This window comes from Mus caroli, unplaced genomic scaffold, assembly GCF_978045245.1.
Source record: "Mus caroli unplaced genomic scaffold, Mus_caroli_1 scaffold_14, whole genome shotgun sequence".
NCBI lineage: Eukaryota > Metazoa > Chordata > Mammalia > Rodentia > Muridae > Mus > Mus caroli.
The window spans coordinates 111,393,503-111,415,432 of NW_028227269.1; the positions used below are offsets into that span (position 1 = coordinate 111,393,503).

At 50.0% G+C, this 21,930-nt stretch overlaps 3 gene segments (V, D, J or C); all 3 read right to left on the minus strand.

The window, feature by feature from the left end:
- The window catches only part of LOC110306601 (Ig alpha chain C region-like), a 176,134-nt gene that overhangs the window by 81,494 nt on the left and 72,710 nt on the right, over positions 1–21,930 (minus strand).
- LOC110306478 (immunoglobulin heavy constant gamma 2B-like) overlaps positions 1–21,930 on the minus strand; it is a 295,444-nt gene that overhangs the window by 21,685 nt on the left and 251,829 nt on the right.
- LOC147001334 (Ig gamma-1 chain C region secreted form-like) overlaps positions 2,521–21,930 on the minus strand; it is a 91,414-nt gene continuing 72,004 nt past the window's right edge. The window contains 4 exon segments of the C gene segment in view: positions 2,521–2,937; positions 3,060–3,380; positions 3,494–3,532; positions 3,883–4,173. Coding sequence covers positions 2,615–2,937; positions 3,060–3,380; positions 3,494–3,532; positions 3,883–4,111 — 912 coding nt within the window.

A 21,930-nucleotide genomic window follows, 5' to 3' on the forward strand; every position in this document is an offset into this window, starting at 1 on the left:
ATCCACATGGTCCTTCAGAAAGGGAAGATTTGAGAGTAGCTGAGTCTCAGGGTCGGAGGGTAGCGAAGTGAGCAGACAGTGTGATCTCAGTTGTGCTGCTTGGCATATTGGACAGGGTCCTTCGGGGCCTGGGAAATCCCCTGCTATTATAGGAGGTGGCCTAGGGCGCTTGTCCAATCATGTTCTTGTATTCAGGAACCAGTGTCTGCTTCAGCTCCACCACCGAGGAGAAGATCCATTTTACCTGTGAGACAGGGTGAATAAGACAAAGATCAAGACTGCATTCCCCTCCCACCCGAAGACTCCTCTAGATAGGTAGCTCATCTGGGCAGGTACTCATCCCTGGAGTCCCTCTCCAGCTGTGCAGGAGTGGGAAGGATGGCATGGTGACCAGAGAGGGATGGAATAGGGAAATTGTAGGGGGCATGAAGTGGGAATAGTGTGGGGTAGATCATTGGGACAATATGGGGACAGGATGAAGATACAAAATGGGACAGTATGAGGACAATGTGGGCACTGCATAGGGACAGTGAATAGGGACAGTGTGGTGATTGAGTGGGGTTAGTACAAGGACAGAATGGGCGATGAAGTGAGACAGCACGGAACAAGGTATACCTGGGACAGAGCACATTACACACTAACAGTGTGGGAACAACATGGGAATTCAGGGGACAGTGGACAAATAGTGCAGGGAGAGAGTCGGGGACAACAGGGAACATTATGGGGTAGCAGGGTACAGTGTGAGGCTGTGTGCAGAGTGAGGACAATATGGTGGACAACATGGGCAGAATGTGACATTAGGGACAGTGTGAAAAGAGCATGAAAATACAGACAATAGCATGGGACAGCATAGCAGGGAACAAGGGGCAGCACGGGATGAAATGGGGACAGTATGGAGCATCGTGGAGACTGCATGGGACATTGTGAGACTGTGCATACAGAAGGGTAGACAGAATTACATAGCATGTAAGACTGTGGTCATTAGCATGGGACAGTGTGGGGTATAGGTCACCACAGGGACAGTATGGGGAAGAGTATGAGGACATTGTAGACACTGTGGGGACAGTAAGGCTGACCTTGAAGAGTGTGACAGCAGCGCTGTAGCACACACTGAGCAGGAAGAGGCTGATGAAGATGGTGATGGTCGTCCAGAGCCCGTCTAGCTCCCCGTCCTGGGCCTCAACACAGGTCTCGTCTACTTGCAGCCCTGGACAGATAGGGCGGTCAGTGTTTGTCCCAATAAGGTGGGGCTAGGGCCATTCCCTATGTGGCAGGAGGCTGCATGGAGGCCCAGGAGAAAGCTGCAGCTGGGCTGGTCTGGGCTGGGTCAGCAGACCCTCCCTGGGCCTCCATCTCTCCTTCTTGGACCAGAAACCTCAGTTCCCTAAAGTGCTGCCATTTTGTCCCTGGGCTCAGTCAGACACACTGGACCTGATACTGGCCTGGCCTGAGCAGGAGCTCATTCTGTGTGCTCCAGCCTTCAGTTTTGAGACTGGCTAGCAGAGTCAGGGCCTGTGATGATTGTGGGAAGTGTCTGTGTAGTTTGCCTGATCTCCTGTCTATTCTCTGATGACCAAGAACAGAGGGCCAGAGTAATCCCACGGACTATTCTGTGTGATGAGTGTACTTCAGAGGAAGTACACACAGGGAAGTAAAGGAAGCTATACAGCTTTGGAGGAGTGTCCACTGTGTGAGTTACGGGTGCCAGTCTGAGGTTCAGGGACAGATTTGTCATGAGGGGACTTGTGTATATGAGGAAGGTTGTTGGCGTCCTTGGCATAGAAAAGTTTTATCTGTATCAGTTGGCCCACTTGTAAATGCTGAGGATGATCATGTGGGTAGGCCTGGTACCTTTTTATCTTTGAGTACTGTATAGGATGCTCATGGGAGTTTCTGTGATTCTCTTTCTCTCTCTCTATGTGTGTGTGTGTGCCTGTGCATGTGTAGATGTGTGCACATTTGCACATACGGGCCTTGTTGGCAGGGGGTTGCTGAGCAGGTTGGTTTTAATGGGCCCATGTTCATCCTCCACTTGGGAGTCTGATAGCACTGAGATAGCAGTGAGAGCTCCCTGCATCATCACCATACAGGATAGACTTAGCCTCTGGAAAGCTGAGCGGAGGGAGAGATGGCAAGGGTCTGTCTGCAAGACTGTGGCCACATGCATCTATTCAGCGCCCTCAGTGAGATGCTTAGCCAGGAAAAGGGGTAAGGACAGAGTGAGGGAGGTAGAGGTTGTGTCTTCCTTACTTTGGGGGGTTTGTTAGACACATTCTGTGCCCAGAACAAAGTGCAAGCTAGAGGAAGGTCTAGTGAGGGAACTGCCTAGGGATAAGGCTCCACTTTCCGGGGAGAGGTAAATTCTTTTCATGCCAGGCAAATTCAAAAGTGCTGGGTATGGCAGTGCAGGCCTATGGGTTTTTCCTTAGTCACAACTCAGGCCTCAAACCATGGAGACCCCTCATTCAATGACCTAGCTAGACTCTACATCTCAGAAATCACCAGGACATTATTGCAGGGTCCCAAGGCAGTGCTGGGCGCTTTATTTACACAGGGAGGGGTGGAGGTAGCTGTCAGAGTCCTGTAGGACCAGAGGGCTCCAAGGACACTGGGATCATTTACCAGGAGAGTGGGAGAGGCTCTTCTCAGTATGGTGGTTGTGCAGGCCCTCATGTAACACAGAGCAGGTGAAAGTATTTCCTGCCTCCCAATTGCTCTTCTGCACATTGAGCTTGCTGTAGACGAAGTAAGAACCATCCGTGTCCATGGTGGGCTGAGTGTTCTTGTAGTTCTCCGCTGGCTGCCCATTCCACTGCCACTCCACAGTAATGTCTTTCGGGAAGAAATCTGTTACCATGCAGGTCAGACTGACTTTATCCTTGGCCATCTGCTCCTTGTGAGGTGGAATGGTGTACACCTGTGGAGCCCGAGGTCTGCCTGTGGGTGGGTAAAGAGATTGGTCAGCACAGAGGTCACTGACAGGGGCAGGGGTCTGTTATGCCAAGCTCTGCCTATGGACTGACTCTTGCAGCTTCTACATCACACACTGCAGCTCCCACCTTTGGTTTTGGAGATGGTTTTCTCGATGGGGGCAGGGAAAGCTGCACTGTTGACCTTGCATTTGAACTCCTTGCCATTGAGCCAGTCCTGGTGCATGATGGGAAGTTCACTGACTGAGCGGAAAGTGCTGTTGAACTGCTCCTCCAGGGGTTGCGTCTGAGCTGTGTGCACCTCCACATCATCTACAAACCAGCTGAACTGGACCTCGGGATCATCCTTGCTGATGTCTACCACAACACACGTGACCTTAGGAGTCAGAGTAATGGTGAGCACATCCTTGGGCTTTGGGGGGAAGATGAAGACAGATGATACTTCTGGGACTATGGATGAAGAAGAAAGGTGGAAATAGGTCAATACCTGGGCCACCCTCCAACATGGCCACTTGAGGACATTTGTTGCATCTGGGGTCAGAGTGAAAGGCCTACTGACTTACCTGTACATATGCAAGGCTTACAACCGCAATCCCTGGGCACTGTGGAGAGAAAGCTTTGTGTTACTGGGGTCTGGAGGTGAGAAGCCACCAGGATAAAGGTAGGGTAAGTTTGAGTCTGGTGTGAGATCATGCCAGGCTGTTTTTGGGTATGACTTTTGGCTGGTTGATACTCAAATTTGTCTCTGTCAAGATGTGTGGGCATCCAACCCAGGATATTAACCAATGAGTGTAAAAGGACATAGAAATCTCCAGAAGGGAGAAGAACAACTTTTGATCTTCTGGGCTGAGATCCATTTCCTGGTGATGGCTGTCCAGCCTGGTTGGTCTAGGCAGGCTAATGGCTTGAGCCTCACCTCTAGTGAACCCCTCCTCCCTATATGTCCTCTCACCAATTTTCTTGTCCACCTTGGTGCTGCTGGCCGGGTGGGCAACGTTGCAAGTGACGGTCTGGCTGGGCCAGGTGCTGGAGGGGACAGTCACTGTACTGCTCAGAGTATAGAGGTCAGACTGCAGGACAGCTGGGAAGGTGTGCACACCGCTGGACAGGGATCCAGAGTTCCAGGTCACCGTCACTGGCTCAGGAAAATAGCCCTTGACCAGGCATCCCAGGGTCACCATGGAGTTAGTTTGGGCAGCAGATCCAGGAGCCAGTGGATAGACAGATGGGGGTGTTGTTTTGGCTACAAGAAAAAGTATATGTGATTACACTGTCAGACAGGACAGGACCAAACCTTCTAGAAGGCCGCTCTTTTGCACCCTTCCCATGTCCCCGACTCTCTCCATTTGGGCCTGTCAATGTCAGGATCACCAGGCCAGATGAGACCTGAGGCCATTGAGCCCAGTCCTGTTCCTAGGACACTTTCAGGAAAATGCCCCACCTGCTTTCCAGTATGGGTATCTGTGTTCACCCCCCACACCCAGCTGTCTGATGTGGGCATCTGTGTTCCACTGTTAAACCTCTTATACCTGGGCCATATGGCTGTACACAATCTGGACAACACTGAAGCACAAATTGAAGTTGGCATATCCCTGCAGCCTACACTCCCTTCCTGTCTTTGCCCACCCAGCCACGTTGGCTCTGACATTTCCTAGGCTGCTTCTACCGGCCTTGGCCTGTTCATGGATGGTCCCTGTTCTTAGATTCCCTGAACTCTTCATAGTCCAAGAGCTCTGGCCTTAGCTTTGTTTTGCAGGCATTGTCTTTTTCAGTTGTCTTTGAACTAAGTACGTTTAGCACTCTCTATTCTTGGGTCAGGATTCACTTCTTGCCCATACACAAACCTCTAGATTAGCCTCCATGCCTACTCCCTATGAAGTCAACCCAGGCTCCTAAACATGTGGTTTGACATAACTTTTCAGCTTGGTTCTCCACAGTTCTTTCCCCCAGTTCTTAACAGTCACCACCATCACCCCCACTTCCCGGGGCCTGGGTATGGGCCTCTCTGGCCTGACTGCTCAGTGCCTGCCACCTCCTTGCAGTGTAGTCTCACTAGCGAGAGCTCGGTGAACTCAGCCTTGGCTTCTCCAGTGTTGTCTTCACACTGCCCCGGGTTCTTTCCATTTGTAGGTTGACCCTCTGCCCCCTGTATTCTTGGGACAGATTTGATCGTCCTGCCTGGTGTCTAGATCACAGCTGGAGCTCCTGACTAAAGAGCTTCAGCCTGTATGTTTCCACCGGCAATGTCAGCCCTAGGATTTCCCCTGTTCTTGTTCCTGCTTAGCCAAAGGCTCTTCCTGAGGTCCTCCCATCCCCTAGTCTGTTTTTCTCTTAGACCTCAGCTATTCTTTGTGCCTGCAGCAGTTCAGCATTTTCCAGTATTCAGGGCTCTGTCCTGAGGAGAATACTTCAGTAGGCCTCTGCTAGACCTGACCTGTTTTCCTATCTGCCTCTTCTCTCCCTCCTGAGACTTGGGGCTGCCTACTGCCCATCCAGATGTCCCCCAGCCTTGTTCTCCCCTGTCAATGGGCTTGCTTCCTGAGCATTCCCTCCAGTGGGCCCTTACTCTTTCCCAAGGACAGTCCCCTGTAGTCTTCTCCTTCCCTCCCATGACCTCCTGGACTGTGAGTCTTGTCCTATTTTCCTGATCCTAGTGCTAGCAGTGTCTTTGCTCTGCTAGGCCCCCTTTATTTTGTTGCCCTGATTTCTTGAGTCCAGAGAAGCTCAGGCCTGTTGCTGCCATCAGAACAGACAGCCGGATCAGCTCCAGCCTAGACATCCTGGCTCTTTCCCCTTCCTACATTCCAGCATGACATAAGCATAACTTCTCCCTCCCCTCTGCCTTTGGCTTCCTATCACACCACCATTTCACCTCTGCCTGGTTCCTCAACCCCTGGCCCTGGTCCCAGCTAATGTAGCTCAGGGCAGTGAATTGGCCCTGCATGACGTCTCATTCAGCTGTCTGTACACACTGCCTCCTGCCTACCTGGTTCCCTTCAACTCTTCAGCCAGAACCTCTTTTACTCCAATCTGCGTGCTCCACAGTAGCTGCACAGCTCACCCCCTACACCCTTACCTGCCTCAGTTCTGTTGTAGGTGCTCATCCTGGTTTCCTAGTTCCCATTTCCCATTCTGTTGAGGCTTCTCTAATAGAACTCTCACCTACCCTGGCTAACTTGCAACTAACTGTCCAGTCTGGTTCCCCACACTCAGCTGACCTGCAGTTGCTCATTCTGGAACCCTACACTCCAGTTTGCCTCAGTTTCCCTGTAGATGCTCAGCTTGGTCCCCTACACTCCTCGAGGCCACACTGCCCTTGTAGCAGCTCAGCACGACTCCCCACATCCCCATCCACCCCAGATACCCTACAGTTGATCAGGCTGGTTCCTTTTATACCCATCAGCTCCAGCTTCATGGTTTTTTTTTTTTTTTCAGCTATAACACTCACACTACCACTCAGTTATAGCTGAGTCTAGAATCCTCCATTACTACCTACCTTTTTCTCTTCTGTGTGTACTCGACCTGGATCCCCAACTCCTATGCAGACTAGAACCTGCTCCCCTGTGTCTTCTTAGCCTGGTTCTCCGGCCCCATTTATTCAAGCTATCCTGTAGCTGCTCTGGCTGGTCCTCCACATACCGAATAGCTGCAGCTCTCCTGTAGCAGCTCAGCCTGACTTCTTACAGTTCCACCTCCCTCTGATGCTCTATAGTTGTTCAGCCTGGAACAAATCATTCCCAAATGTCCTAGCTCTCCTGTAGCTGCTCAACCTGGTACCTTTTATACCCATCAGCTCCAGCTCCCTGGTGATGTTTCCAGCTAGGATGCCCACCCTCACCCAGGCTTCAGTTTCCCTGTGACTTCTAAGCCTAGAATCCTCTAGTTCTACCTTCCTCAGCTCCCCTGTGTCTATTCAGCCTGGATGCCTACATTAAGACTTTATCTTGCTCCCCACTGTTTGCTTAACCTGGTCTCCCCACATAGCTATCCCAGCTCTCCTGTAGCTGCTCAGCTTTATACACACTTATCAGCTTCACATCCCTGGTATTTGTTCAGTTAGGACTCCCACACTCCCAATTGGTTTAGTTTGCCTGGACTGCTAAGACTGGAATTCTGCATTACTCCCAACCTCAGCTCCCCTGTGTCTACTCAGCCTTGTCCTGTACCTACCCAGGAGACCCTGCTCTCTCTGGGTTCTTAGCCCTGTTATCCCCCAGCCTGTCACCTACACCAGCTAAGCTGGAGCTGCTCAGCCTGGATCCCTGCACTCCCACTTGCCTCAGTTTCTATAAAGACATTCAACTGGACCTCCACCTTCATACTAGCTCCAGCTCTTATGCAGCACCTCAGCCTGACTCCTTACATGTCTATCCCTGATCCTTGGTAGCTGCTCAACCTGGTCTCCCACACCCCCACTAGCTCCAGATTACCTTCAGCTGCTCAGCCTGGTACCTTATACACCCATCAGCTCCAGCTATGTAGTATTTGCTCCGCTGTGTACCCCGTACTCTCACCTGGATCAGTTTCTCTGTGACTGCTTAGAATCCCCAACTACTACTTATCCCAGCTCCCTATGAGTACCCAGCATGCACCCCACCCCGTGCCAATTAGCTCCTGCTCTTCTGTGGTTTTTGACTGGGTTCCCACACTCTTACCTGCCTCAGATTCCCTGTATCTGCTCACTCAGGAGCATTCATTCTAACGTGCCCCTGTTCCTCTATTACTACTAAACTTGTACCTGTCCTGGCGCCCTGGACCTGTTCTGCCTGGATCTTCACATTTCACCTACCTTGGCTCCCCAGTATCTGCCTTACCTGGATCCCCACACTCCCACCTGTTCTGGCTCCCTTATAGCTGCTCTGCCTGGATCTCCACACTTCCACCTGTCCCTGCTTACCTGTAGCTGCAGCACCTGGATCCCCATTCTTCCACCTGTCCTGGTTTCCCTATAGTTTCCCTGCCTGTATCCACACCCTTCTTTCTGTCCTTGCTCCCAAGACACTGCTCTGCCTGGATTCACACACTTCTAGTTGTCTTGGCTCCTCTGTAGCTCTTCTGTTTGGATCTGCATTCTTCCACCTCTCCTGGCTGCCCTATAGCTACTCTGCCTGGATCCCCATTCTTCTACCTCTCCTGGATTCTCTATAGCTACACTGCCTGTAACCCCACCCTTCTATCTGTTCTGGCTCCCAAGGCACTACATTACATGAATCTATACACTTGTACCTGTTCTGTTTCCCTACAGCTGCCCTACATGGTTCCCCACAGTTCCACTTACCTAGGTACCCTGAAGCTGATCTGCCTGGATCCACCCTATCTAGCTGTTTTGCCTCCCCTGTAGCTGTTTTGTCTACATCTGCACATTTCCTCCTGTCCTGGCTCTCCTATAGCTGCTCTGCTTGGCTCACCACACTTCCACCTGTCCTGGCTCCCCTGGAGCTGTTCTGCATAAATCCCCACACTTCCACCTGTCCTGGCTCCTCAAGAGCTACTCTGCCTGATCACCACATTTCCACCTGTCCTGGCTCTCCTATAGATGCTCTGTCTGGGTCACCACACTTCCACCTGTCCTGGCTCCCCAAGAGCTACTCTGCCTGGGTCACCACACTTCCACCTGTCCTAGCTCCCCTGGAGCAGCTTTGCCTGGGTCACCACACTTCACTTGTCCTGGCTCCCCTGTAGTTGCTCTGCCTGGATCCCCACACTTCCACCTGTCCTGGCTGCCCTGTAGCTGCTCTGCCTGGATCCCAACACTTCCACCTGTCCTGGCTGCCCTGGAGCTGCTCTGCCTGGATCCCCACACTTCCACCTGTCCTGGCTCCCTTAGAGCTGCTCTGCCTGGGTCCCCACACTTCCACCTGTCCTGGCTGCCCTGTAGCTGCTCTGCCTGGGTCACCACACTTCCACCTGTCCTAGCTCCCCTGGAGCAGCTTTGCCTGGGTCACCACACTTCACTTGTCCTGGCTTCCCTGTAGTTGCTCTGCCTGGATCCCCACACTTCCACCTGTCCTGGCTGCCCTGTAGCTGCTCTGCCTGGATCCCCACACTTCCACCTGTCCTGGCTGCCCTGGAGCTGCTCTGCCTGGATCCCCACACTTCCACCTGTCCTGGCTCCCTTAGAGCTGCTCTGCCTGGGTCCCCACACTTCCACCTGTCCTGGCTGCCCTGTAGCTGCTCTGCCTGGGTCACCACACTTCCACCTGCCCTGGCTCCCCTGGAGCTGCTCTGCATGGATCCCCACACTTCCACCTGCCCTGGCTCCCCTGGAGCTGCTCTGCATGGATCCCCACACTTCCACCTGCCCTGGCTCCCCTGGAGCTGCTCTGCCTGGGTCACTACACTTCCACCTGTCCTGGCTGCCCTGGAGCTGCTCTGCCTGGGTCACTACACTTCCACCTGTCCTGGCTGCCCTGTAGCTGCTCTGCCTGGATCCCCACACTTCTACCTGTCCTGGCTCCCCTAGAGCTGCTCTGCCTGGATCCCCACACTTCCACCTGCCCTGGCTCCCCTGGAGCTGCTCTGCCTGGGTCACTACACTTCCACCTGTCCTGGCTCCCCTGGAGCTGCTCTGCCTGGGTCACTACACTTCCACCTGTCCTGGCTCCCCAAGAGCTGCTCTGCCTGGATCCCCACACTTCCACCTGTCCTGGCTCCCCTAGAGCTGCTCTGCCTGGGTTACCACACTTCCACCTGTCCTGGCTGCCCTGGAGCTGCTCTGCCTGGGTCCCCACACTTCTACCTGTCCTGGCTCCCCTGGAGCTGCTCTGCCTGGGTCACTACACTTCCACCTGTCCTGGCTCCTCTGTAGCTGCTCTGCCTGGATCCCCACACTTCCACCTGTCCTGGCTCCCCTGGAGCTGCTCTGCCTGGGTCACTACACTTCCACCTGCCCTGGCTGCCCTGGAGCTGCTCTGCATGGATCCCCACACTTCTACCTGTCCTGGCTCCCCTAGAGCTGCTCTGCCTGGGTCACTACACTTCCACCTGCCCTGGCTCCCCTGGAGCTGCTCTGCATGGATCCCCACACTTCTACCTGTCCTGGCTCCCCTGGAGCTGCTCTGCCTGGGTCACTACACTTCTACCTGTCCTGGCTGCCCTGGAGCTGCTCTGCCTGGATCCCCACACTTCCACCTGCCCTGGCTGCCCTGGAGCTGCTCTGCCTGGGTCACTACACTTCTACCTGTCCTGGCTCCTCTGGAGCTGCTCTGCTTGGGTCACTACACTTCCACCTGTCCTGGCTCCCCTGGAGCTGCTCTGCCTGGGTCCCCACACTTCCACCTGCCCTGGCTCCCCTGGAGCTGCTCTGCCTGGGTCACTACACTTCTACCTGTCCTGGCTCCCCTGGAGCTGCTCAACCTGTTACCAGGTTACCTAGGTTACCTTGTTACTCTTACCAGCCTCAGCTCTTTTGTAGCAGCTCAGTGTGTGTCCTGAGCTCTCGAGTTCCCCTGACTCTCTGGAACCCTCTCCCCTCAGAGCAGCTTGGGCTTCCCTCTACTTGTCTTTCCCTCCTTCAATCCAGGGTTGCTTCTGTTCCCTTAGTTACTCTAATATCAATGCTGGGTTGAACCTGGAACCCCAGAGTCCCTACTTTCTCTTTCCCTGCAGGCTTGAAGGCATTTCCATGCATGCTCCTGGATGCTCCCCCTTTCCTTACTCCCCTGGCCCCTTACCAAAGGGCTCAGCTGCCTTGGTTTTATCTACCTGCAGTCCAGACCTCCTGCACTCCTCTTTCTATCCCAGCTCCCCTGTGTCTATTCAGCCTTGACCTGTACCTACCCAGGAGATCCTGCTCCAGGTGTGTTCTTAGCCCTGTTATCCCCCAGCCCTCCACCTGGAGCTGCTCAGCCTGGATCCTGACACTCTTAGCTGCCTCAGCTCCCATGTAGCTCCTGGACCCTGCTCAGCCTGGATCCCTGCACTCCCACCTGCCTCAGTTTCCCTGTAGGTGCTCAGCCTGGAACTCCACCTTCATACTAGCTCCAGCTCTCATGTAGTAGCTGAGCCTGACTCCTTACATGTCTATCCCTGATCCTTGGTAGCTGCTCAACCTGGTCTCCCACACCCCCACTAGCTCCAGATTACCTTCAGCTGCTCAGCCTGGTACCTTATACACCCATCAGCTCCAGCTATGTAGTATTTGCTTAGCTGTGTCCCCCGTACTCTCACCTGGATCAGTTTCTCTGTGACTGCTTAGAATCCCCAACTACTACTTATCCCAGCTCCCTATGAGTACCCAGCATGCACCCCACCCCGTGCCAATTAGCTCCTGCTCTTCTGTGGTTTTTGACTGGGTTCCCACACTCTTACCTGCCTCAGCTTCTCTGTAGCCATTTAGTCTGGGTCCCTGCCCTTCTTCCATTTGCCATCAGTTCCCTTGTATTTGCTCACCCGGGATGCACATCCTTCATTCTAACCTGCCTCTGTTCCTCTATAAGTACTTAACTTGCACTTGTCCTGGCTCCCCTGGTCCTGTTCTACTTAACTTGCACCTATCCTGGCTCCCCTGGACCTGTTCTGCCTGGATCCCCACACTTCCACCTGTCTTGGCTCCCCTATAGCTACTGTGCCTGGATCCCCACAATTCTACCTCTCCTGGTTCCCCTGTAGCTACTCTTCCTGGGTCACCACACTTCTACCTGTCCCTGCTTACCTGTAGCTGCAGCACCTGGATCCCCATTCTTCCACCTGTTCTGGGTTCCCTATAGCTACCCTGCCTGTATCCACACCCTTCTATCTGTTCTGGCTCCCAAGGCACTGCTTTGCCTGGATCCACACAATTCCACCTGTCCTGGATGCCCTGGGACTGCTCTTCCTGAGTTTCCACACTTCCACCTGTCTGTGCTTACCTGTAGCTACTCTGCCTGGATCCCCACACCTCCTCCTGTCTGGGCTCCTCTGTACCTGTTCTGCCTAGATCCCCACTCTTCCACTTGTCCTTGCTTACCTATAGCTGCTGTGCCTGGATCCCCACACTTCCACCTGTCCTGGCTCTCCTATAGCTGCTGTGCCTGGATCCCCATACTTCCACCTGTCCTGGCTCCCCTAGAGCTGCTCTGCCTGGATCCCCACACTTCCACCTGTCCTGGCTCCCTTAGAGCTGCTCTGCCTGGGTCACCACACTTCCACCTGTCCTGGCTCCCCTATAGCTGCTGTGTCTGGATCCCCACACTTCCACCTGTCCTGGCTCCCCTATAGCTGCTGTGCCTGGATCCCCACACTTCCACCTGTCCTGGCTCCCTTAGAGCTGCTCTGCCTGGGTCACCACACTTCCACCTGTCCTAGCTCCCCTAGAGCTGCTGTGCCTGGATCCCCACACTTCCACCTGTCCTGGCTCCCCTACAGCTGCTGTGCCTGGATCCCCATACTTCCACCTGTCCTGGCTCCCCTAGAGCTGCTGTGCCTGGATCCCCACACTTCCACCTGTCCTGGCTCCCCTGGAGCTGCTCTGCCTGGATCCCCACACTTCCACCTGTCCTGGCTCCCTTAGAGCTGCTCTGCCTGGGTCACCACACTTCCCCAGGAGGTGCTGAACCCATTACCCAGGTTACCTTGTTACTCTTACCAGCCTCAGCTCTTTTGCAGGTGCTCAGTCTTGTGTCCTGAGCTCTTGAGTTCCCCTGACTCTCTGGAACCCCCACATACCCTGAGTTCCCTCAGAGCAGTCTGGACTTCCCTCTACCCGTCTTTCCCTCCTTCAATACAGGGTTGCTTCTGTTTCCTTAGTTAAGCTAATCCCAATGCTGGGATTGATCCTGGGACCCCAGAGTCCCTACTCTCTCTTTCCCTGCAGGCTTGAAGGCATTCCTAGGAATGCTCTTGGATACCTCCTCCCCACCCACTCCCCTGGTCACTTACCACAGGGCTCAGCTGCCTTGGTTCTCTCAACCTGTAGTCCATGCCAAACTCATTCCTTAGGCTTCTCGATATATTCCATGATATCCTTGGGGCTCGGGTTTGTCTGTGGGGTGTGCAGCTCTACATGCCTGTGCTTGTCTAGGAGGCCCCTTCCCGGCCCCCCAGGGCCTGCCTAGTTGACACCAGGCTATAGGCAAGCACCTTTACTATTTAACACAGAGGCTTCCTTTGCCGGGGCTGGTCTGTCAACTACTTCCCAATCTCCCATGAGAGGATGACTCAAAGATCTGGAAGGGCCACAGATGCGTGCTGTTTGTATGGCCTCTTCCTGCGGCTCCTTTCCCTGCTGACCCCACTCACATGTGGAAGTTATGAAAGCAGCTGTCTCTCTTCCTGTTTTGGTCCTGCCCTTCTCTTGTCTTTCCCAGAGTCACAGCCTTTGTCCCAGAGAGGTGAATGCTACCCTCTTTCCACCCTACGATTGACTAAGAACAGGATTGACAGTGGGTGGCATAAGGCATTTCCTGACAGGGTTCCCCTTCATTCTGGGGGTTTCTGTGTTAGGGGGTGAGGGGGAGTCCAAACCGGACTTAGATTACTTCATGTGAATGTGTGGGTGAGGGTGAGGCGGTACCCTTGAGACTCAGGGGAGAAGGTAGGAAGCCTGGCTGTACTCCTGTTTCTCTGTGCACCTGGGCCTTTGGGGGTCCCTGGGCTGGCTGAGGCTGAGTGATTATGCCCACTCTTTCCTGACCACCTCATTGGAGAGGTTTCATAGGAACTGGGCCTCTCATTCATGGCTGATCTAAGCAAGTCCAGCTTTGGAGGCTATATCTCCCTTTCCCTGTATCTTGTTGGTGCTATCTCAAGAAAACCTGGATTCGCCTGAGGCACAGAGGCTGAGGGCTGTGACAGAGTACCGAGTCCAAAGTGAATGAGTTTCCTCTGGCTGAGTTTCCAAGCAGAGGAAATCTTGTCTACAGACAGAAGCATTGCTGAGACTGAGTAGAAGGCCTTGGATAAGTTAAGAGGGGACCTACTCCAGAAGGTTCCCTAACAGGGGGACTGCCATGGGAACCTGATGATTTACAGTTGTGGAATCAGTGATGCCAGTTCTGATCCCAGGGGCTTTTGAGGACATGGGAGTAGAGGATCAAACCTGCTGTAGCAGTGCCACACACAGTGTAGTAGATCCCACACAGTAGAGGAAAAAGCTCATTTAAGGTCTTTGCAGGAGGAGTTTAGGTACAGGTTGTGGGAGAGGGAAACCAGTAGTACCCCAGGACTAAATGGAAGGCAATAGAGTCAGAAGGGCCAGGGAGATGGCCAGCTTCTGCAACAGTGAGTATCCACCCATCCTGAGGGACTTGGACTGCTGGAAATGGCAAGATGTTTCTCTGGGCTCAGAGTAACAGTGACATTATGCATGAGAAGAGAAGGAAGAATGTGTTGTGAAGGGTAAGAAAAGAGGTGGGGATCCAAGAGGATATGAGGGCCTCGTCAGAAAGATTGGTATGTGGAGAACAAGAATCGGTGTGTCAGTCTGTTAGTCTGAAGGTTAAGTCAAGTCTGGACTGCCCTTCTGGAAAATTGTAGTATAGGATGCTGGAGTGAACCTTGGTGAGTAGAAGATCCAAGTTCTGAGGGCCAAGGCTGAGACCCAGAACACAGAATTAGGAACTTGGGCTGGCTAGGGCAGAAGGTAGACTTCTAGGGAATATCTTAGGGTAGGATGTGGTTCCATACCAAGGAGTGAGGGTGCTGACTGTTTCAGGGCCAACTTGAGAAGATACAGCTTTCAGAGCAAAGGCAGGGACTAGGTCTGTGTAACTGTTGAGAGTTCAGAGGACCTGAGAACAATAACTGCTAGTCATGTAAGGGACCAAAAAGCCAGAGTGAGACAAGGTACCTATGGAAGGGTGAACACCAAGGGTAGGCAGAGTTGAGGAAGTGGTTGGAGGCCCCTGAGCTGGTCTGGCTGTGGCTGGTCACTGAATATTGACATAGATCTTCTCTGAAACCATGAAGCTCAGGAGGAAAAGGTACCAGAGCGGTATGTGGAAAGCCTCCCTGGACAGCTGGTCCAGAAACATTCTGGAGGTGGACTAGGGATGGATGGGTCCAGAGTGTTACAGGCCTGCCATACCCTGATGATCCATCCATTGGTTAAATGGTATGAAGACGAGGTAGGTGGAGCTACTCAGGTATGCAAGTAATGTTCATGGACTCACTTCTGGACCTTGCTTCACATATTTACAGAAGGCTAGGGTCCTGGGAGGGTGAGTACTGTGTCTGCAAGAGCCTGTGTCTGGCAGCATGATTGCACACCCACTCTCTTCTCTTGCAGCAAGAGACAGGGCACCATCTGTCTTATCCCTGGCCCTGTGTATGGTGAGTCATCTGATTTTATGTTGACTCTTGCTTGCCTGGTCAGTGACCATGCCCTGGAACTTTGGAGCTATGTCCAATGACTGTTTCATTTAGTCGATACGGCCCCCAGCACCTGGCCTGTGTATATGTAGTCTCTGCAAACACCACTGACAGCAGTATCAATCTGCATAAAGCAAGAAGGAAGTTTAGTTTAATGTGACTCAGTAGCCTGTTTGGTTTAATTTTCTAGGGTTCGACACTGGGCAGTTCATTTTGGGTACATTTAAGTACAGAAAATTTTGGAAAAATATGTTTTCTGGTGATAATGAACTGAATCCCACATGTACAATAAAGCTTAGGGCACAAATTCGTGGATGGATTTGAAACCTTTGTAAAGTACAAGTGGCATCTTCCATAAAGATGGACTCTACTGACTGACTACATGTGACATCTTAAGGGGCTTAGGGGTGGGGATCTGGTGTGGGCTCAGTCATACAGATAGTGTAACGGTCACCAGGCTATTTACCACCTCCATTAACCAGCCTTCTTGGAGGGTAACAAGTTATACAATCTCTCCCTTGTAAGAGACAATCTGTGCGCTGAACTAACATTCCTACTTTCTTCAGTGCTTGACTGTGAGCACATGAACCTCACTGCCTCCTACATTGGCCCAACCAGACTGTCACTGGCAATGGAGTCCACCTAACTAGCAGATCAAGGTGGACAGGAAAATTAGGGAGAGTATAGTGAGGGAAAACAAGGGTTCCTTGGAAGTGATGCCTGGATCTTCCAACCAGTCAGGGAAGAGTCCTAAGCCAAGGGAAGCAAGGGCTCCCTTCTGTCTCTCCTGGAGACCTCTGCTCTTGCCCCTCCTGCTGAAGGAGAGAGCCTCTGGGACAAATGGTTATGTTTTGTACCTTGGACACAAGAGGTATACTGTAGACCTTGACTTATTTTTTAAAATATTTTTTATTAGTTATTTTCCTTATTTACATTTCCAATGCTATCCCAAAAGTCCCCCATACCCTCCCCACACTCCCCTACCCACCCACTCCCACTTTTTGGCCCTGGCATTCCCCTGTACTGGGGCATATAAAGTTTGCAAGTCCAATGGGCCTCTCTTTCCAGTGATGGCCGACTAGGCCATCTTTTTTTTTTTTTTTTTTTTTTCCATTTTTATTAGGTATTTAGCTCATTTACATTTCCAATGCTATACCAAAAGTCCCCCATACCCACCCCCCCACTCCCCTACCCACCTACTCCCCCTTTTTGGCCCTGACGTTCCCCTGTACTGGGGCATATAAAGTTTGCAAGTCCAATGGGCCTCTCTTTCAAATGATGGCCTATTAGGCCATCTTTTGATACATATGCAGCTAGAGACAAGAGCTCCGGGGTACTGGTTAGTTCATATTGTTGTTCCACCTATAGGGTTGCAGTTCCCTTTAGTTTCTTGGGTGCTTTCTCTAGCTCCTCCATTGGGGGCCCTGTCATCTAATAGCTGACTGTGAGCATCCACTTCTGTGTTTGCCAGGCCCCGGTATAGTCTCACAAGAGACAGCTATATCTGGGTCCTTTCAGCAAAATCTTGCTAGTGTATGCAATGGTGTCAGCATTTGGAAGCTGATTATGGGATGGATCCCCGGATATGGCAGTCTCTAGATGGTCCATCCTTTCATCACAGCTAAGAACTTTGTCTCTGTAACTCCTTCCATGGGTGTTTTGTTCCCAATTCTAAGAAGGGGCAAAGTGTCCACACTTTGGTCTTCGTTCTTCTTGAGTTTCATGCGTGTAGCAAATTGTATCTTATATCTTGGGTATCCTAAGTTTCTGGGCTAATATCCACTTATCAGTGAGTACATATTGTGTGAGTTCCTTTGTGATTGGGTTACCTCACTCAGGATGATGCCCTCCAGGTCCATCCATTTGCCTAGGAATTTCATAAATTCATTCTTTTTAATAGCTGAGTAGTACTCCATTGTGTAAATGTACCACATTTTTTGTATCCATTCCTCTGTTGAGGGGCATCTGGGTTCTTTCCAGCTTCTGGCTATTATAAATAAGGCTTCTATGAACATAGTGGAGCATGTGTCTTCTTACCGGTTGGAACATCTGGATATATGCCCAGGAGAGGTATTGTGGGATCCTCCGGTAGTACTATGTCCAATTTTCTGAGGAACTGCCATTGTGATTTCCAGAGTGGTTGTACAAGCTTGCAATCCCACCAACAATGGGTGGGATTCCTCTTTCTGCACATCCTCGCCAACATCTGCTGTCACCTGAATTTTTGATCTTAGCCATTCTGACTGGTGTGAGGTGGAATCTCAGGGTTGTTTTGATTTGCATTTCCCTGATGATTAAGGATGTTGAACATTTTTTCAGGTGCTTCTCTGCCATTCGGCATTCCTCAGGTGAGAATTCTTTGTTCAGTTCTGAGCCCCATTTTTTAATGGGGTTATTTGATTTTCTGGAGTCCACCTTCTTGAGTTCTTTATATATATTGGATATTAGTCCCCTATCTGATTTAGGATAGGTAAAGATCCTTTCCCAATCTGTTGGTGGTCTTTTTGTCTTATTGGCAGTGTCTTTTGCCTTGCAGAAGCTTTGTAACTTTATGAGGTTCCATTTATCGATTCTCTATCTTACAGCACAAGCCATTGCTGTTCTATTCAGGAATTTTTCCCCGTACCCATATCTTCGAGGCTTTTCCCTAATTTCTCCTCTATAAGTTCCAGTGTCTCTTGTTTTATGTGGAGTTCCTTAATCCACTTAGATTTGACCTTAGTACAAGGAGATAGGGATGGATCAATTCGCATTCTTCTACATGATAACCTCCAGTTGTGCCGGCACCATTTGTTGAAAATGCTTTCCTTTTTCCACTGGATGGTGGTGTCGAAGATCAAGTGGCCATAGGTATGTGGGTTTCATGTCTCCCTATATAACAACATGCTTCCTGCCATTCTGATAATGGACTAGCCTCTGAGTCTATACCAAGCCCCAATTAAATGCTTTCATTTTATCAGAGTTGCAGTGATATGGTGTCTCTCTATAGCAATAGAATACTGACCAAGCCAGAAGGTGGTACCAGGAGTGGGGTATTGTTGTGTCAGGCCTAGCCATGTTTCTTGGTGAAATATGGACTTGGGGACTTGGGTTAGAAAAACAGCTGAATGCTTCAAGTGGTGCTTAGTGGGCCAAAGTAGCAGGATCAGGGAAGTCAGTGGTGCTTAGATAATGAAAATTATGGCAACCTAGATCAAGTGACTTCAAAGGAGTAGAATATTTGTAAGTGGCCTAAAGATTGTTCATGTAATATTTTGGTGAAGAATGTGGCTGTTTTCTGCCCTGTCCTAAAAGTTTGGGTGGGACTTAATTGAAGAGTTTTGGATTAATGACATTGGCAGAGGACATTTCAAAACAGCCTAATATTGATTGTGTTGCTTGGCTTTTAGTAGCCATTTTAATGCAAATCTGTAATGAAAGGGATCAAGAAAAATACAAACGTTCACTTGGAGGAGAAAAAGGAAGTGTAATAGTGCTGTGGATAGCCCTGGGGCTAATTATATTTGATGTTAATTCCATTCTCCTGTGAGGGGTTGTGAACCAGAAATGAGTCAGCATTCAGGTGATTTCCTGGAAACCTGCTTCCCTCCTTAATTTGTAAAATAAAGGAGAGCTGATGATTGGGCAGATAAAAGGGAAGGTGGAGTAGAACTCAAGGAGGGAGAAGAAGAAAGTGGAAGAGGGAGAGAATGCAGAGGAGGAGGAAGATGAGGAAAAGCAGAGCAGAAGCACATGGCCTGGAGAAACTGCAAATTCTAAGGGGTCTCATAGATGTGGAAGATGGTAGTGTAGTGGTAGATCTGCCCAATCTAGGCGCACAGCATGTAATCATATTAACTGAGTCATGTTTTCATTGCCAGGGCACATTTGTGATGGGGAGATTTACTGCAACAAAATGGTGCCCAACATGGAGCTTTGAATTCAACTAACCTGAGATAAAGGTTCAGAACTAGATAGGAAATATTACTCACTGACTCCAAGTAGAGAGAGCAGTGATAATTGCCTGCTATGAACAGGTATTAATTAATAGAAGTCTGGCTCCATGTGAAGAGCATAACTGTCAGAGACCATCCCGTGAGAAAGCCAGCCCTTCACAATCTCCCACCCTGACAGGCCAAATGGCCTCATGCTAGGAGCTGGTTATCATTCCCTCCTCCCTGTTCCCTTCCTGGCACCTAAGGCTGTAAAAGCTGAATTATAGTTCCCTCTTCCTGATCTCTTCCTTAATTCCCACAACATCCCAGGACATGAGTTACGCCTGAGCCCGGCCTGATATCCCAAGGTTGTTAAGGATGATCTATTTTCCGGAGATAAGACGCAGAGTGCCTGCCGCCTGGAGCCTGACTTTGGCCCCCATGTCAGCACATGCCCACCTATTTGTTCTTTGTAAAATTCCCCCTCGACCCCTCCCCTATTCCCAATGATGTATGCTTTAAAATCAAGGCACCTCAGCCTAACAAACGAGACCTTGACAAATTTGCTTGGTCTCTTGGTTTCCTTCCCTTCCTCCCATTTCCTTCCAGGTTTGCGGTCCTCCTTGCACTCAGGAATAACTGAATCCCCACTGCCACTGTTAGGAGTCCCACATATCCCAAGTTAACAACCATAGACTGTATGCAGAAGAACTAGCTTAGACCCATTCAGGCTTCATGATTGTCCCTTCAGTTTTTGTGAGCCCCCTAGGACCCCTGCTTAGTTGATTCTTTAGGCCATGTTATCCTGGTGTCCTCAAGCCATGTGGCTTCTACAATTCTCCTTCCCCCTTTTCTGAATGGTTCCCCAAGCTCTGCCTAATGTTTGGCTATTGGTCTCAGCATTTGATTTCATCAGCTGCTAGAGGAAACCTTTTTGATGTTGTCTGGATTAGGCACTGATTTATGAGGATAACAGGATATTATTAGGAATAATTTCATTGAGTTATTTTTTGTCAGTCAGGTTTGATTTTATCCTAGCTCTCTGAGACATCCAGCTTCTGGTTCCTGGCCATCCAGGCAGTGTCTGGCATGGGCTCCCTTTCCTGTTTGGCCTCAAGCTAGGCAGTATTTGGTTGGGACTCATAAACTTTGAACCACCATTTTCCTAGCATATCTTGCAGGCAGGACAGATATGGGTTGATGGTAATGTGACAGGGTTGGTGTCCCAATCCCATCCACTGGGACACTTGGCAAGTTCCTGAAGATGCCTGGTTCAGGCTCTGTATTCTTTGGTCCTAACTAATTTATTAATTTAATTATTAATGCAACAAGATGCCTGTGATTGGAGAGGGAAAAGGGAGGTAGAGCTAAGAGCTGCAGAGACAGGGAGTGACACAGAAGGAAGGAAGAAGATGGAGGACCAACAGGATGATTCAGATTCTGCATGGCTTTAAATAGCCACAGGTAGCTATAATATCCTATAGGGCTAGAATAATTGGTATAACTTGTCTAATCTAGGCGAGCAGCTTGTATCATTATCAATTGGCTCTGAAATTATTGTGTGGGCATCTTGTGTATTCATATTAATTTATTGATATATAAATCTGACCGATTAATTATAAGTTCCTAGAGTTTTGATTTTACCGGGTTACTGGGAATTGTGACAACTAACCACGGGATGGGCGGTCTTTGCATGGGGCTGGTGTGGCAGTGACCCACCAAAGGAACTTAGGGAGTTGGGTGGAGACGTCTTGGGAGCTCTGGGCCAGATAGTCTGCTGAGATGAGAGCACCTCGCTGGAGCCATGTGACTTACCGGTGCTCAGGGTATAGCATGGGATATTGCTGTTCTTTTTAATATTTCCCACAACAGTAACTCTCATAGGTTCCAGTTTAGAATTACCCCAAGATATTTTATATTTATTTGTTTCTAATGTGAAGGGTATAGTTTCTATGATTTCTTTTTCACCCCATTTATCTTTTGTATACAAGAGGGCTACTGATTTTTTTGAGTTACTCTCATATCCAGCTACTTCAATGAAGGTATTTATCAACTGTAAGAGTTGGTAGAATTTTATGGGTCATTTATGCTTCTTATACATATTATCATATCCTCTGCAAATAGGAACATTTGACTTCTTTCTTTCCAGTTTTTAACATCTTGATCTTCTTTAGTTGTCTGATTGCTCTAGCTAGAACTTCAAATATTATGTTGATTAGATATGGAGATAGTGGACAGCCTTTTCCTTTCCCTGGATGTAGTGAAATTGCTTTAATTTTCTCTCTATGTAATTTGTTATTGGCAATATCTTTGCTGTAAATTGCTTTTATTATGGTTAGATATGTTCCTTGTATCCCTGATCTGCCCAAGACCTTTATCACAAAGAGTTTTGTTAAAGACTTTTTCAGTATCTGATGAGATGATCATGTGGTTTTTTTTCTTTCAGTTGTTTATATGGCAGATTACATTGACAAATTTACATATGTTGAACCATCCCTGTATGTCTGTGATGAAGCCTACTAGTTCATGGAGAATGATCTTTTTGATGTGTTCTCAGTTGTAGGTTTAGGTATTAATTTTTGAGTTCATCTTTGTTGTATGTCTGTTTTTTCCCCCTTGGTTTTGAAAGAGGAAAATTACTGGACACCTGAACTCTTCAACTCTTACCCCTCCCATCTAGAGACTGTTCCCGGAACACTCCTGAACTTCTCACCTCAGAGTACATTCCTGAACTCTTTACCCCATCCCAAATGAAAACTATTCCAGGAACATTTTTTAGATAAGGGTCTCCTGGAACA